Here is a 16,624-nt window from a genome sequence, read left to right as displayed (position 1 = left end):
TGCGCAACATGGCGGCTATCTAATTGCACAAGATGGCGGCTATACATAGGCTCTTATGAGACGGCTATGGGCGCTTGCGCAAGCTGGCCGCTATACATAGGCTCCTATGAGACGCCCTAGGGGCGCTTGCGCAAGATAGCAGCTATCACATTGCACAGGATGGCGGCTATACATGGGGTCTTAAGAGACGGGTATGGATGATTGTGCAAGATGGCCACTATACATAGGCTCTTATGAGACGCTTGCCCAAGATGGCGGCTATACACAGGCTCTTATGAGACGGCTTTGGGCGATTGCGCAAGATGGTGGCTGCTCTTTTGAGACGGCTTAAGGGCGCTTGCGAAAGATGGCTGCTATACATACTCGTAGGCTCAGAGCATCGTGCTGCCATCTTTACAGCACTAAACCTCACGGCTACCACCTTTGGCATGTGGTGGTGGGCAATTTAAATATTCCATGTGCTGTTGTTCGTAAACAAAGCCACGTGCTTTTTGACAGCTGACAGCAGCCATCTTTAATCAACAGAGCACCGTGCTGCCACCATTACAGCACTAAACTTCACGGCTACTACCTTAGGCACGTGGTGGCGGGCAATTTGAAATACCACGTGCTCTTGTTTGTAAACAAAACCACGTGATTTTCGACAGCCGACAAGCTGACAGCAGCCATCTTTAATCAACAGAGCACCGTGCTGCCATCTTGACGGCACAAAACCTCACAGCTACTAAGACACGTGGTGGCAGGCAATTTGAAATTCCACGTGCTTTTTTGACAGCTGACAGCGATCATTTTTAAACAACAGACGATCGCAAACTTCAGTGCTGGCAGGGGCAAAATCCACATGCCTGCAACCTTAGGCATGTAGTAGGGGGCAATTTGAAAAAATCCACGTGTTTTTGACAGCTGTCAGCCGCTATCTTTAACTACATGCACATGGCTTACTGCTATCTTGACGGAAGTAAACCTTATAGCGCGGAATTTAAATTGATCTTAACGGGACTTAGCCACGCCGAAAGCTTAAACAAGAGAGCATCGTGCTGCCAGGGGCTGAATACTCATTGGTGCTACCTTAGGCATGTGGTGACGGGCAATTTGAAATTCCACCTGCTCTTATTTGCAAACAAAGCCATGTGCTTATGAAGAAAGCAAGCTTAGAGGCTACTGTACAAGATGGCGGTTATACATAGGCTGTTATGACCTCCTCCTCCTCCGCTGTCAAGGCATAGCTTTATGTCTCTATCGAACAAGTTTAAACATGCATTCTACTGCGCAAGGTAGCAGCTATACACAGGCTCTTATGAAGAAAGCTAGCTTAGAGGCTACTGCATAATATAGCAGCTATACATAGGCTGTTAGGGCCTCCTTCTCCTCCTCCTCCTCATCCGTATAGGAAAAGGGCACGGAACACAGCTGCATTCCTCGTCGTCCTCCTCCTCATCCATATAGCAAAATCCATAATATATAGGTTGCTATGGCCTCCTCCTCCTCCTTCTCCTGGGAAAAGGGCACATCTTCCTAGCAAAAGGGCAAAAGGGCAAAAGGGCTCCTCCTTGATATGTTCAGATCACTAAATAAGTTAACAAGACTAGAATCGAACACTGTACTCGATGTCGTTAACTACGACATGTGTTCAGAACACTGATTGATATGTTCAGATCACTAAATAAGTGATTAAAACATAGCAAGACTAGAATGGAACACGATACTCGATGTCGTTACTTACAACATGTGTTGAGAACATGTTCAATCAATCAATCAATCAATCAATCAATACTGATCTGCATTTCAGGCAGTCGCCCAGGTGGCAGATTCCCTATCTGTTGCTTTCCTAGCCTTTTCCGAAATGATTTCAAAGAAATTGGAAATTTATTGAACATTTCCCTTGGTAAGTTATTCCAATCCCTAACTCCCCTTCCTATAAATGAATATTTGCCCCAGTTTGTCCTCTTGAATTCCAACTTTATCTTCATATTGTGATCTTTCCTACTTTTATAGACGCCATTCAAACCTATTCGTCTACTAATGTCATTCCAAGCCATCTCTCCGCTGACAGCTCGGAACATACCACTTAGTCGAGCAGCTCTTCTTCTTTCTCTCAATTCTTCCCAACCCAAACATTGCAATATTTTTGTAACGCTACTCTTTTGTCGAAAATCACCCAGAACAAATCGAGCTGCTTTTCTTTGGATTTTTTCCAGTTCTTGAATCAGGTAATCCTGGTGAGGGTCCCATACACTGGAACCATACTCTAGTTGGGGTCTTACCAGAGACTTATATGCACTCTCCTTTACATCCTTACTACAACCCCTAAACACCCTCATAACCATGTGCAGAAATCGGTACCCTTTATTTACAAGGGTTTACTGGTTAGCAGGGGATACCTTTGTTCATTCAATCTAGTTACAGAATGCAATCGTAAAAATATAGAATTGACATGCTGTGTGTATGACAAAACATGTTGACTATTAAACAGAAAACTTTTATCGCTACTGTTTCTATTCGTCAAGATTAGTTACAATTAGATCCCACTAGAACTGATTCTGCGGGGGTTCGGACCTGCTTTCAGGCAGAATAACCCTTACCTAGAATTGATTGTAGAACAAAACGAAACATGTTTATAATTAGTGTTAAAACATTATGAGATTAATCTCTCTGTTGATACAAACGCACTTCTATGCAATCAGCGCGCACGTATAGAATTGCAAATGTTGTAACTCCATCCGACATACTTCTTAATCACTGCAGATAAAATGATTACTACATAGCAGAGGATACTTTTGTCCTAATGAAATGGATTTTGCGAGATTCGAACTCATGCAACAGAAAAAAAATCTGTATATATTTCGAACTCTGGTTTAGTTACAATTGATTCAATCCCTGTTCTCTTATCGTAAACACCATAGAGAAAGAAAAAAATACAGGATTTGAACTTAGATCCTAGAGGGAGACGAATTTATGTACTTCCTTTTAAAACAATAATCACTGCTATACAGATAAAATAACGCAAGACAATACGATTTTCTGCAACTATATCTTCTACCGTTATTCATATTTGAATTTAAATATACGAAGTAAGAATTAAACGTTACATGTCTTTTAAAACAATAATCACTACTACTACGATTAACATTACAGTTTGAACCGACTATCTTACGTTCCGGAGGCTAACACGTCGCCAACCCTACAGTTTAAAGTTGATTACAGTTAAGATGCAACTTCTGTTATTTGCCTAGTGCGAAAATGAGAAACTCCGGAAACGCATCTTCAGAGTGCGGGTCGAACCTGCCCGCTCAATGCTGATAGCTACATACAGTAGCATGTGAATAAACGGCAACACAACAATCACTGCTTACTATTACACTGTATCGTAAAACTAAAGAAGATGCATCCAGTTTTCGCAGGCGTTGACGTGTAAATTATTTCACTGAACAGTAGAAACGCACACACTTACCTGAAATTAACAATTGAAAGGGAAAAGAACAGATCTGCATTTAACACATACATACATACATACATACATACATACATACATACATACATACATACATACATACATACATACATACATACATACATACATACATACATACATACATACATACATACATACATACATACATACATACATTCATTATCATTATAGACTTTTATGCCTTTCGGCGTTCAGTCTGCAAGCCTCTGAGAATTTACTAAACGTCGCCACAATCCTCGATTTGCAACTAGTGTTGTGGCCTCATTTAGTTCTATACTTCTTATCTTTAAATCGTTAGAAACCGAGTCTAACCATCGTCGTCTTGGTCTCCCTCTACTTCTCTTACCATCCAGAGCACAGTCAATTATTCTCCTAAGTAACCTATCTTCCTCCATTCGCCTCACATGACCCCACCACCGAAGCCGGTATATGCGTACAGCTTCATCCTTCGAGTTCATTCCTAAATTAGCCTTTATATCCTCATTCCGAGTACCCTCCTGCCATTGTTCCCACCTGTTTGTACCAGCAATCATTCTTGCTACTTTCATGTCTGTTACTTCTAACTTAGATGTCCTGAGTCTACCCAGCTTTCGCTCCCGTAAAGCAAAGTTGGTCTGAAAACAGACCGATGTAAAGATAGTTTCGTCTGGGAGCTGACTTCCTTCTTACAGAATACTGCTGATCGCAACTGCGAGCTCACTGCATTAGCTTTACTACACCTTGATTCAATCTCACTTACTATATTACCATCCTGGGAGAACACACAACCTAAATACTTGAAATTATCGACCAGTTCTAGCTTTGTATCATCAATCCGACGTTCAATTCTGTTGAATTTCTTACCTACTGACATCAATTTAGTCTTCGAGAGGCTAATTTTCATACCATACTCATTGCACCTATTTTCAAGTTCCAAGATATTAGACTGCAGGCTTTCGGCACAGTCTGCCATGAAGACGAAGTCGTCAGCATAGGCCAAACTGCTTACTACATTACCACCTAACTGAATCCCTCCCTGCCGTTTTATACCTTTCAGCAGATGATCCATGGAAACTACGAACAGGAAAGGTGAAAGATTACAGCCTTGTCTAACCCCTGTAAGTATCCTGAACTAAGAACTCATTCTACCATCAATTCTCACTGAAGCCCAATTGTCAACATAAATGCCTTTGATTGATTTTAATAATCTACCTTTAATTCCATAGTCCTCCAGTATAGTGAATATCTTTTCCCTCTGTACCCTGTCATATGCTTTCTCTAGATCTACGAAACATAAACACAACTGCCTATTCCTCTCGTAGCATTTTTAATTACCTGGCGCATACTGAAAATCTGATACTGACAGCCTCTCTGTGGTCTGAAACCACACTGGTTTTCATCCTACTTCCTCTCAACGACCGATCGCACTCTCCCTTCCAAGATGCCAGTGAATACTTTGCCTGGTATACTAACCAGTGAGATACCTCGATAGTTGTTGCAATCCTTCCTGTTCCCTTGCTTATAGATAGGGGCAATTGCAGCTTTTGCCCAATCTGAAGGTACCTTACCAACACTCCACGCTAATTTTACTACTCTTTGAAGCCACTTCATCCCTGCCTTCCCACTATACTTCACAATTTCAGGTCTAATTTCATCTATTACTGCTGCTTTATGACAATGGAGTTTATTTACCATCCTTTCCACTTCCTCAAGCATAATTTCACCAACATCATTTTCCTCCTCCCCATGAGCTTGGCTGTTTGCAACACCACCATGATGATTTCCTTTTACATTGAGAAGATGTTCAAAATATTCCCTCCACCTCTCCAGTGATTCCCTGGGATCTATTATGAGTTCACCTGAATTACTTAAAACACTGTTCATTTCCTTTTTCCCTCCCTTCCTAAGATTCTTTATTACTGTCCAGAAAGGTTTCCCTGCTGCTTGACCTAGCCTTTCCAGGTTGTTACCAAAATCTTCCCATGACTTCTTTTTGGATTCAACAACTATTTGTTTCGCTCTGTTTCTTTCATCTACGTAAAAATCCCTGTCTGCCTCGGGCCTTGTTTGGAGCCATTTCTGATAAGCCTTCTTTTTACGTTTGCAGGCTGTTCTCACTTCATCATTCCACCAAGATGTTCGCCTTTTCCCATCTTTACACACAGCTGTTCCTAGGCATTCCCTTGCTGTTTCTACTACAGCATCCCTGTATGCCACCCATTCACTTTCTATATCCTGAACCTGCTTACTGTCTACTTTTCGAAACTTCTCACTAATCATATCCATGTACTTCTGTCTAATTTCCTCGTCCTGGAGATTTTCAACCGTTATTCGTTTGCAGACAGATTTCACTTTCTCTACCCTAGGCCTAGAGATATTAGTACACTATAGGTCAGATAGTGGTCTGTATCATCAAAAAATCCGCGAAAAACTCGTACATTCCTGACAGATTTCCTGAGTTCAAAGTCTGTTAAGATATAGTCTATTATGGATCTGGTGCTCCTAGCCTCCCATGTGTAGTGGTGAATATCCCTATGCTTGAAGAATGTATTCGTAACAGCTAAAACCATACTAGCACAGAAGTCTAAAAAACGCTTCTCATTCCCATTAGCTTCCATATCTTCCCCACATTTACCAATCACCCTTTCGTATCTTTCAGTTCTATTCCCAACTCTCGCATTGAAATCGCCCATTAGCACTATTCTATCCTTGCTGTTGACCCTGACCACGATGTCACTCAATGCTTCATAAAACTTGTCAACTTCATCCTCATCTGCACCCTCACATGGTGAATACACGGACACAATACTTGTCCTAATTCCTCCAACTGACAAATCTGTCCACATCATTCGCTCATTTACGTGCCTAACAGAAACTATGTTGCGTGCAATGGTATTCCTAATAAAGAGCCCTACCCCAGACTCTGCCCTTCCCTTTCTAAAACCCGTCAAGTACACTTTATAATCTCCTATCTCTTCCTCATTATCTCCCCTTACCCGAATATCACTTACTCCTAGCACATCCAGATGCATCTTCTTTGCTCATTTTCGCACCAGGCAAATAATAGAAGTTGTATATTAACTGTAATCAACTTTAAACTGTAGGGTTGGCGACGTGTTAGCCTCCGAAACGTAAGATAGTCGGTTCAAACTGTACTGTTAATCGTAGTAGTAGTTGTTATTGTTTTAAGAGACATGTAACGTTTAATTCTTATTTCTTAGATTTATATTCAAGTATGAATAACGATAGAAGATATAGTTGCAGAAAATCGTAATGTCTTGCGTTATTTTATATGTATAGCAGTGATTATTGATTTGAAAGGAAGTACACCATTTTATCTCCCCCTAGGATCTAAGTTCAAATCCTGTAATTTTTTCTTTTTCTATGGTGTTTACGATAAGAGAGCAGGGGTTGAATCTATTGTAACTAAACCGGAACTCGAAATCTATGCAGATATTTATTCTGTTGCATGAGTTCGAATCTCGCAAAATCCATTTCGTTAGGACAAAAGTATCCTCTGCTATGTAGTAATCATTTTATCTGCAGTGATTAAGAAGAAGTATGTCGGATGGAGATACAACATTTGCAATTCTATGTGTGCGCGCTGATTGCACAGAAGTGCGTTTGTATCAACAGAGAGATTAATCTCATAATGTTTTAACACTAATTGTAAACATGTTTCGTCTTTTCTACAATCAATTCTAGGTAAGCGTTATTCCGCCCGAAGGCAGGTCCGAACCTCCGCAGAATCAATTCTAGTGGGATCTAATTGTAACTTGTCTTGACGAATAGAAACAGTAGCGATATGTTTTCTGTTTAATAGTCAACATGTTTTGTCATACATACAGCATGTCAGTTCTATCCTTTTATGATTGCATTCTGTATCTAGATTGAACGAACAAAGGTATCCCCTGCTAATCAGTAAACATGTTCTCAACACATGTTATAAGTAACGGCATCGAGTATCGTGTTCCATTCTAGTCTTGTTATGTTTTAATCACTTATTTAGTGATCTGAACACATCAATCAGTGTTCTGAACACATGTTGTAGTTAACGACATCGAGTACAGTGTTCGATTCTAGTCTTGTTAACTTATTTAGTGATCTGCACGCATCAAGGATGAGACCTTTTGCCCTTTTGCTAGGAAGAGGTGCCCTTTTGCCAGGAGGAGGAGGAGGAGGCTATAACAGTCTATGTATAGCCAAGAGGAGGAGCCCCTTTGCCCTTCTGCTATACGGATGAGGAGGAGTAGGACGAGGAAGGCAGCTGTGTCTCGTGTCCTTTTGCTATAAGAATGAGTAGGAGGAGGAGAAGGAGGCCTTAACAACCTATGTATAGCCACCACCTTGTGCAGTAGCCTCTAAGCTAGCTTTCTTCATAAGAGCCTGTGTATAGCTGCTATCTTGCGCAATAGGATGCATGTTTAAACGTGTTCGATAGAGACATAAAGCTATGCCTTGACAGAGGAGGTGGAGGAGGTCATAACAGCCTATGTGTAACCGCCATCATGTACAGTAGCCTCTAAGCTTTCCTTCTTCATAAGCTCATGGCTTTGTTTGCAAACGAGAGCACGTGGAATTTCAAATTGACCGCCACCACGTGCCTAATGTAGTAGCTGTGAGGTTTAGTGCCGTCAAGATGGCAGCGCGGTGCTCTGTTGATTAAAGATGGTTGCTGTCGGCTTGTCAGCTGTCAAAAAAGCACGTGGCTTTGTTTACAAACAAGAGCACGTGGAATTTCAAATTGCCCGTCATCACGCCCCTAAGGTAGTAGCCGTGAGGTTTAGTGCTGTAAAGATGGCAGCACGATGCTCTGAGCCTATGTATAGCAGCCATCTTGCGCAAGCGCCCTTAAGCCGTTTCATTAGAGCAGCCGCCATCTTGCGCAATCGTCCGTAGCCGTCTCATAAGAGCCGGTGTATAGCCGCCACCTTGCGCAAGCGTCCCTAGGGTGTCTCATAAGAGCCTATGTATAGCGGCCATCTTGCACAATCACCCATACCCGTCCCATAAGAGCCCATGTATAGCTGCCCTCTTGTACAATTAGATAGCAGCTATCTTGCGCAAGCGCCCCTGGGGAGTCTCGTAAGAGCGTATGAATAGCGGCCATCTTGCGCAAGCGCCCATGGCTGTCTCGTAAGAGCCTATGTATAGCAGCCGTCTTGCGCAAGCGCCTCTATGCCATCCTATAATCAGCTGTGTGTAGCCGCCATCTTGTGCAAATAGATACCCGGCATCTTGCGCAAGCGCCCGTAGGGTGTCTTATAAGAGCCTATGTATAGCAGCCATCTTGCGCAATTGCCCCTAGGCCGTCCCATATGGAGCTGTGTATAGCCGCCATCTTGTACAATTAGATGGCCGCCACCTTGCGCAAGCGCCCCTAGGGAGTCTCACAAGAGCAGCAGCCATCCTGCGCAAGCGTCCTTAAGCCGTCTCATCAGAGCCCATGTATAGCCGCCATCTTTTGCAATTGGCGTCGGGAAGGGCATCTTGTAAAACTCCCTTCACGATGGCGGATGTGAGGTTAGGCTTGCTCTCTTCGGTGTCGGGAAGCGCAATTAACCATTAAAGTGAGGTTAAGCCCCTCAAGATGACGACTGTGAAGTTAGGCTCGCTCTCTTATGCAAAATCCACAAATGGGCCCAGCCCTTCTACTATACTAAGGGTCAATGTCCTCGGGGCCAGGACACGCCTAGGTACACTACTGGGGGTGAATGTTTGGGTGCTGACGCAGAAAAAAATGCTTACTCCACGTCTTGGGAAGCCCACCGCTCCCCTACTTCGTTTAACTTATTAATAGTCCCACTATATCGCTTCTGTTTCCCGCCGTGGCATGTACTCCGTACGTAAAAGCAGATGCTAAATTGTCCCAGGATGTCGAGCATTTTGTACAGCCTCTTCTAAACGTATTAAAATGTCCTTGCCTTTAGGTATGTCCTTCGTTGGAACGAGATCTAACATCTCTGCTTTAATCTGGAAATGTATATCAACACTTTAGTTGAGTATTGTTAATTAGGTAGTGTCACAAGTCTGCGCTTCCGTCTCAGGCAAGAGAATAACACATACATTATGTAAAAATCTGAAGTAGCTACCCAAGACTGTCATTAGCAACGTCTTGGATACGCTGCACTACAGCATATGGCGATAAATGTATAGACTCAAACTTCTGAACTTCTTGTACACATAGTTCCTATGCTGCTAAAATAACGTTTAGGAAATCCAAAAATCGAAAAGGTCTTATTTTTTTATGAGAATACATTTTAACTAAAATGCACTGCTGATTCACTGACACTTTGGTCGTGAGATTCTTCTAAAGCACTTTATTCAGAAAGAATTGTTTCCATAAGCTGCTCTATTAATTTTGTACCTTTCACCCCATTCTTAACTTACACTACCGCTCATTAATTTCAATACACCCAATAATTGACATCTCGTTCTCTGTACATAAGGTCTAATACCGTGGGTGCGGTTGAGGAAGCAAAGGAATAATACAACAGTTGTACACATGACATGATTTTTGTTTGTGGTCATCGAGATACAATAGTACCCAACAACCAATGTTGTGTACATAAACGTTGTGTACCTATCGGATATGTTTGTTTACCTATTTGCCGACGGACGCCGCATTTGGTGCATCTGTGTTATTCCCTGTAGTGATGTGATATCTGCAGCGAACGGCAAACATTGCTACGATACATAACATGTGGTTCCTGCATGTCAGTACCTTCGTGACAGTTGAAGTGTGCACATCGCTAGTACGGCTCCACGAGTGGAGATATCCATGGAAAAACGTGCTGCAATTGTAGCACTTAGCCAAGCAGGTTTATCTCTTCGCCAAATTGCGTAACAGTGTAGTGAGTCTATAGGAGAGTGCAATACACCCTATACACCCTTCACCGCCAGAAGACAACAGGTAGCAATAAGGACATACCACGACCAGGGCGACCTCGTAAAACAACTAAAAGTGATGATAAATATATCAGAATTACCAGTAAGAGGAATAGATTCCAAACAACGCCCCAAATTTATGCAGAATTGGTAAAAATGAATACGACAAAAATATATGTTGCAACAGTAAATAGGAGACTGTATGAAGCCGGCTTGAAAGGATGTGTCATAGCAAGAAAACCCATTCTAAGGCCCATAAATAAACAGAAGAGACTTGAATGGGCTAGAAAACACCGTAATTGGACATCGGAAATGTGGACGAAGGTGTTATTCACCGATGAATCGAAGTTCGAGATTTTTGGAACCAGAAGGAGAATATTTGTTCGCCGATTAGGAGGGGAGAGGGTAGCCCAGCAGTGTTTTCTACCTATAGTTAAACACGGCGGAGGTTCTGTTATGGTTTGGGGATGTTTTGCCGGAGATAGAGTTGGCGATATTATGAAAATAGAAGGATGTATGGATCAGAAGCAGTTCCACCGCATACTTCAGTATCATGCAGTACCAAGTGGATTGGGCTTAATAGGGAAAGGTTTCACCTTACAACAGGATAATGACCCAAAACATCGGTCAACATACTGTACGAACTACATTGCATCAAAGGAAAAACAGAAAGTACTGAAAGATATGGTATGGCCGTCCCAAAGGCCCGATTGTAATCCCATTGAAATGGTCTGGGATGAAGTGGACATACGTATCACGGAAGTTAATATATCCAGCAAGGAATATCTCTGGAATATTGTTAAGGATGTGTGGAATCATATAGGTTCACGATACCAACAGAAAATGATTGACCGCTTGCCTCGAGTTTGTGAAGTAGTCATGAAATCCAAAGGAGGAGACTTTGATGAAAGTAAAATATAATGATTGTGATTGTATTATATAACTTATGTGTAAGTTAATATAATTATCTTTTGTGAGAAATAACGTTTGATTTGTGTTTTAAATCTCAAACACCAGGGTGTATTGAAATTAATGAGCGGTAGTGTAGCTAGTTTGAAAACTAGGTTGTCCGGAGTGCGATATGCGCATTTTAAGAAGAGGATCTCATGCAATCCTCAAATGTCTTTGACGAATGTCTGTGTCCTCTGTGGTTGGGGACGGTACCCCCAACCTGCCGTAAGAGGTAATTGAAAGGGCCCCCGGGGCTCTCATCTCTAGAGCGTGGGTTGCTGGCCATGGGGCCCTTAACTGAGTCCTGATATTACTCCCACTTACTTATGCCAGGTTCCTCACCTTCATCAATTCTGTCTTACCTACCTAGGCCAACTGTCATTCTTTTCTGACCCCGAAAATGCTAGGTTTGCGAGGCCTAGGAAGTCTTCAGTTTTCGGGACCGTTCTCTTTCTTTTATTTATATTTTCATTTTTCGAAGTATCAGACCTATTCCTTTTTCCCTCTGATTAGTGTTAGTACAGAATAGTTTTCCAGTTGTAGATCCTCTTAAAGTAATTATCACCACCACCACTATATAGTTTTCGTTCCGTTCGCGTAGCGTGTCCCGTGCAGAATTTCGAGCTTCACACGGGAAATGCATAGTAAGTTCAGATTCGAAATGTTGGAACTATAAATTACATTTAAATTGTTAGTAGACCTATACAGTTAGGAAGGTGAAGAATAACAATATTCCTTGAAATTAGTTTCAATAATCGGCGACGGCATGGTGAGAAGTTGTGTTCAAATCGGGATCGTTGCGACGGTGGTAGGGTGTTGTAGGTGGTATCGTTACATTTCTCTTGTAGGATACTGTCATACTAGCTATCACTGGTCATCATAACTTCCGTAAATTCGTGACCAGGTCAGTTGAAATGTCGAAAATTGTCTTACATTTGTAGTATGACTTAATGGATCAAAAATTACCTTATTTGCATCCATGGGGGTAGAAGGAAATCCGAGAAATCGAGTCGAAGGACGTCAGTACGTGCCAGAGATTACTAGCAGCGTACGAAGCAGTCGCTGGGGACCTATCGCAGATCATCTCTGACCGCAAGCAGCTCGTGGAAGATTTACAGGCCCGAGTAGAATAGGCAGCCGAGTTTGACAAGATTTGGCGAAATGCCACCAAGCATGTTGGTGTTGTGTTCTGGACAAAGGTAGTTGTTTCGTCTAATTCAGTCTACTTCATTTCCGTCGGAAAGACTTGTTCTACGTTGTAAACCTTGTGAACGTGTCTCCGGCGCAGCCCAGCCACTTTCTAATGGAATAACATTATGAAATGCATGCCGTAAAATGTATTCCTGCCCTATAAGTTTTAAATCCCGCTTCCTTTTATTAAATATTAGTAACTGTTAATACTGTTATAACCAAATTATGTTCCGTATGCCCTTCGTATACCCAGAACAGAATTAACATCAACAGGTCTATTAACGTGTGAAGACTATATTTTTGTATCTTTTTTTCTTCTAGGTGATCTTTGGCAGAATAATTGATATGCCTGCAGTTATCATGGCCCCGTTTGAAATTGCGAGTCCGATCGGCGCCGCGGTGGCAGTATACTTCATCAAATGGAGATTATTCCTGCTCATCTTCTGCATTGGGAGAACAGTCGGCAGCTTCATGGTTTGTCTCGGCTACCTCGTATTGCATTCGTCGGTCTTAAACATACTCGGAGGATTCCTCACCATAGCTGCCGCTCCAGGATATTTCCCACATATCGTGATGGTACAATTACTTCCACGCAAAACTAACGCCATCACTTGTTCCCTAATCACTTTCATCTATTTGTTTCTGGAATTTCTTCAACTATATGTCTTTTACTTTGTAGCTGAATTTCAACATGGCATGATATTTGTTACAGTCGTGAGTGCATTGTTCACGATATATGTGTTGTTATTCATTCCAGAATTGAAACGGAAACCTGTACAAACAATTCAGGATGAATTATCCAACAAATCATTCATAATACTAACTTTATGAGCTATGATTTAGAATATTAACAGTGTACGATATACTGTATGTGTGTGCGTGATGCCCAGCTAAATCTACGGCACGCAGAGATCTCAAATCTTTAACATAAGTGAATGGAAGCGGGTTCAAATGCACCTCAAAGCGAATTCATTTTCGCTTTCTTTGGTGAGTTATGAACGAAAATCGGTGGATAACGTGTGTTGGGATATGATAATCCGACGTGCTGTCACTAGGATTAAATGCATCGATTCACGGTCGGTATGCAACGTGCAGAAGATAGGTAAATTCAAGCCAAGGAACCAGTTTAATTCCAATTCATAGGAAGCCTTTTTCGGCCTCCGGCACGAGGAGCCATATTCAGTCCGTGATACCTGGAAGTGTTTGTCTGTGTGCAATGCTCAGTCAAATCTATGGCACACAGAGGTCTGAAATTTTAACATAGTCGTATCCTTAGATGATTCTGTATACAGGTAAAGACCAGCTTTCATTAATTATTTATATTAGATTTAATCGTTTTTGTTTTTAATGTAAATCACTCACTTGATTAAACAGCAACATTAATTACACTTACGATACTTAAATAACACAGTATAAATACAGAATACTGGCTACTGGTGGGCAGATGTTCTCGATAACAATCAGCCACATCCTCTTATCTCCTCTCGCTCGAGGCAACTGTGTCCTCATCCATTATAATGTAGTATGAAATTAAGAAGAAATTAACTATTCACACACACACTAGAGTTCTCAGTTCAAGTCACAAACACAACACACCACCATAATTATACACTCTGAAATGATCAAAAGAAACAAATATTCACATGAAACGCACACATTACAGTGTTAGCCACAATTATCCAATTTAGTGTTAAACAGGTAATTAAATTAACTTCTTAGCAGGTCGTTTAAAAAGACTACTGTTTGTTCTGATGGTAGCCACTCGTGCAAGTACATCCTTCCCAGGGTGAACAGTCTCCACGATAGCCAACTTCCAACAGAGAGGCTAGGTTCTCCTTGGGACAGATAGATGAACAATGCAATGTAGCAATTCATTGTCTGTTTGCTCCTTACGTTTCCCCTTTTTACTAAGAAAGGACCAGCATAATCAGCTCCTACATTAAGACATGGGCGACTTTCTTGTACTCTGGTCACAAGAAGCTGTCCCATCAGCTGTTGACGCCTTGAATCTAAAACAGGTTAGACATTTGTGGATGACTCTTCGAACAACTGCCCTGGCCGTGGGAATCCAGAAACTTTCACTTCGTGATCCAATTACTAATTGAGCACCTACATGCAGAATCCTAATGTGTTCTGCCATCACAACAATGTTTGTGAGAGCATTCTGGGGAGGAAGGATAAGCTGGTGTTTAAAAGGTAGATTTGAATGTAAAAGTCTTCCTCCTACCCTTATCATTCCCTTATCATATAAGAAAGGATATAAATCTACAATTATACTCCTCCTTGAGATGCAGCATTTAGAGTTGAGATAAACTATCTCTTGAGTATAACACACTTATACTTATAAAGTTTATTCAATACAAAAATGTTGCCTGAATGTAATACAACATATTAACTTTATTTAGCAGTAATAGTTGCGCCATCATCAGCTGCAAGAAAGTCATGAAAAACTGCCAATTAATATAATATATACAGCAACATCTGTATACAACTAACTCCTATAGAGCTTATAATAAAATATATATTTATATAAAATACAAAGTTGTTGTCTCATATTTCTATAAGTTCAGAAACTTGTGGGAAGAAAAGAAATAAAGTTTGTGTGCGTTCAAAGTTTTCATCCTGGGGTACTGAATTCGATCTTGTTTCTTGTTTACCTGGTATTGTTTAAAATATTCCTTTTGTTTTCACACCTCGTGTGTCAGTTCAATAGCACTGGCTTTCAAGGTCGAATCTACTGACAGAGTATAAAACTGTATATATTCAAAATTGTTGTTGTTAAAACACTAAATTGTTCAGTTCGAACTTACATTACATTAATAAACCTAAATTACATCAAAACCTCATTGTGCTTGCGTTCGTTTATAATTGTATGTACTAAAATGTGCCTGGATATCGTCAGAACCACTTACTAGGTCATCAACATAAAAATCTCTGCGAACAACTTATGCTACTCTGAGCAACCTTGACTCTTCATCTTCAGCAAGATGATGCAGGCATCTGGTAGCTAGGAAGGGTGCAGATGTTGTACTATATGTTACAGTTGTCATTTCGCAGTGACGGGATTGGTTCCTAGGTGATTCCCTCCAGATAATCCGTTGAAGTTTCCTATCATCTGTATGAACCGTGATTGGCCGATACATTTTAGCGATATCTGCAGTGAAGGCAAAGGTATGCATTCTAAATAATAGAGCAAAGATCCTCTTGTATCGTCGTTCAAAGCATTCAACGAAATATTGTTAGACGTTTTATCAGATGCATCAAATACAACCCTAGTTATGGTAGTTGAACTACTAAACTTAAAAACTTGATGATGGGGTAGATAATAACTTCTACCTTCATTCCCTGACTTAGTAGATGTATCCACCTTAACCATATGCCCCATGGCCTCATACTCGTGAAGAAAGTTATAGTACTCGTACTTAAGAGGGGGCTGCCTACTGAAAGGCCGTTCTAGTTGAATTAGTCTTGGCATGGCATGACTGAAGGAGTTTCCCAGAACCTCAGGTTTCTGCTTCAGGTGTAAGCGAACTACAAATCTACCTGTAGCATCCAAGTTGTATTCTCTGCAAAGTGCATTTCTGTGGGTCTCTCTTCTCTTGTCATGACTGGGGACTAAGCTGTCCTATTTCCCAGAACCTCTGTAGTTGGGTGTCTAACCTGTCTTCTGACTTCAAGAACCATGTGGTTAGAGTAAGACATTCCTTTACGATGGTAATGCGCCTTTCCTGCGTCCTGGGTGGGTCACGAAAGAAATCCAGGCCAGCGTACTCTCAGGGTTCGAAGATTAATATTTTTAACGTGAGTTACGAGAATGATGAGAATAGCTTTTCGACGAATGCATTACCTGCCAGTAGTAATGATGGGCGTCTCCATCCTACAAATCATTGGTTTCCGCAAGAATATAAATTATATTACTCCTTAAGTCTACATACATTCAAAATGCTTAAGCTAATTAACGAATAGGAATCCCAAAATATCTCAATCACAATCAATTGTTCAAATTCTTAAAATTAAAAAAAATGAAATCTAAGGAAAATCTCATATTAAATTCATTAAATCTGTTTCGATGTAGTAAATCTGAATGTTGATAAAAATATGTTAATTATGTACAATAAAAATTATTGTAATTCGAAATGGACT

General features: G+C 41.1%; 1 protein-coding gene across 1 annotated transcript in view; it reads left to right on the top strand.

The window, feature by feature from the left end:
- The window catches only part of LOC136874851 (solute carrier family 2, facilitated glucose transporter member 8), a 77,186-nt gene extending 62,209 nt beyond the window's left edge, over window positions 1–14,977 (top strand). Inside the window, exon 4 of the mRNA XM_067148530.2 lies at window positions 12,803–14,977. Within this exon, the coding sequence (XP_067004631.2) occupies window positions 12,803–13,312 (510 nt within the window). The 3' untranslated portion in view covers window positions 13,313–14,977. The remainder of the gene's footprint in view (window positions 1–12,802) is intronic.
- The last annotated feature ends 1,647 nt before the right edge of the window (window positions 14,978–16,624 follow it).

This window comes from Anabrus simplex, chromosome 5, assembly GCF_040414725.1.
Source record: "Anabrus simplex isolate iqAnaSimp1 chromosome 5, ASM4041472v1, whole genome shotgun sequence".
NCBI lineage: Eukaryota > Metazoa > Arthropoda > Insecta > Orthoptera > Tettigoniidae > Anabrus > Anabrus simplex.
The sequence above is the reverse complement of the archived record's forward strand: the minus strand, read 5'-3'. Positions and strand labels throughout refer to the sequence as shown.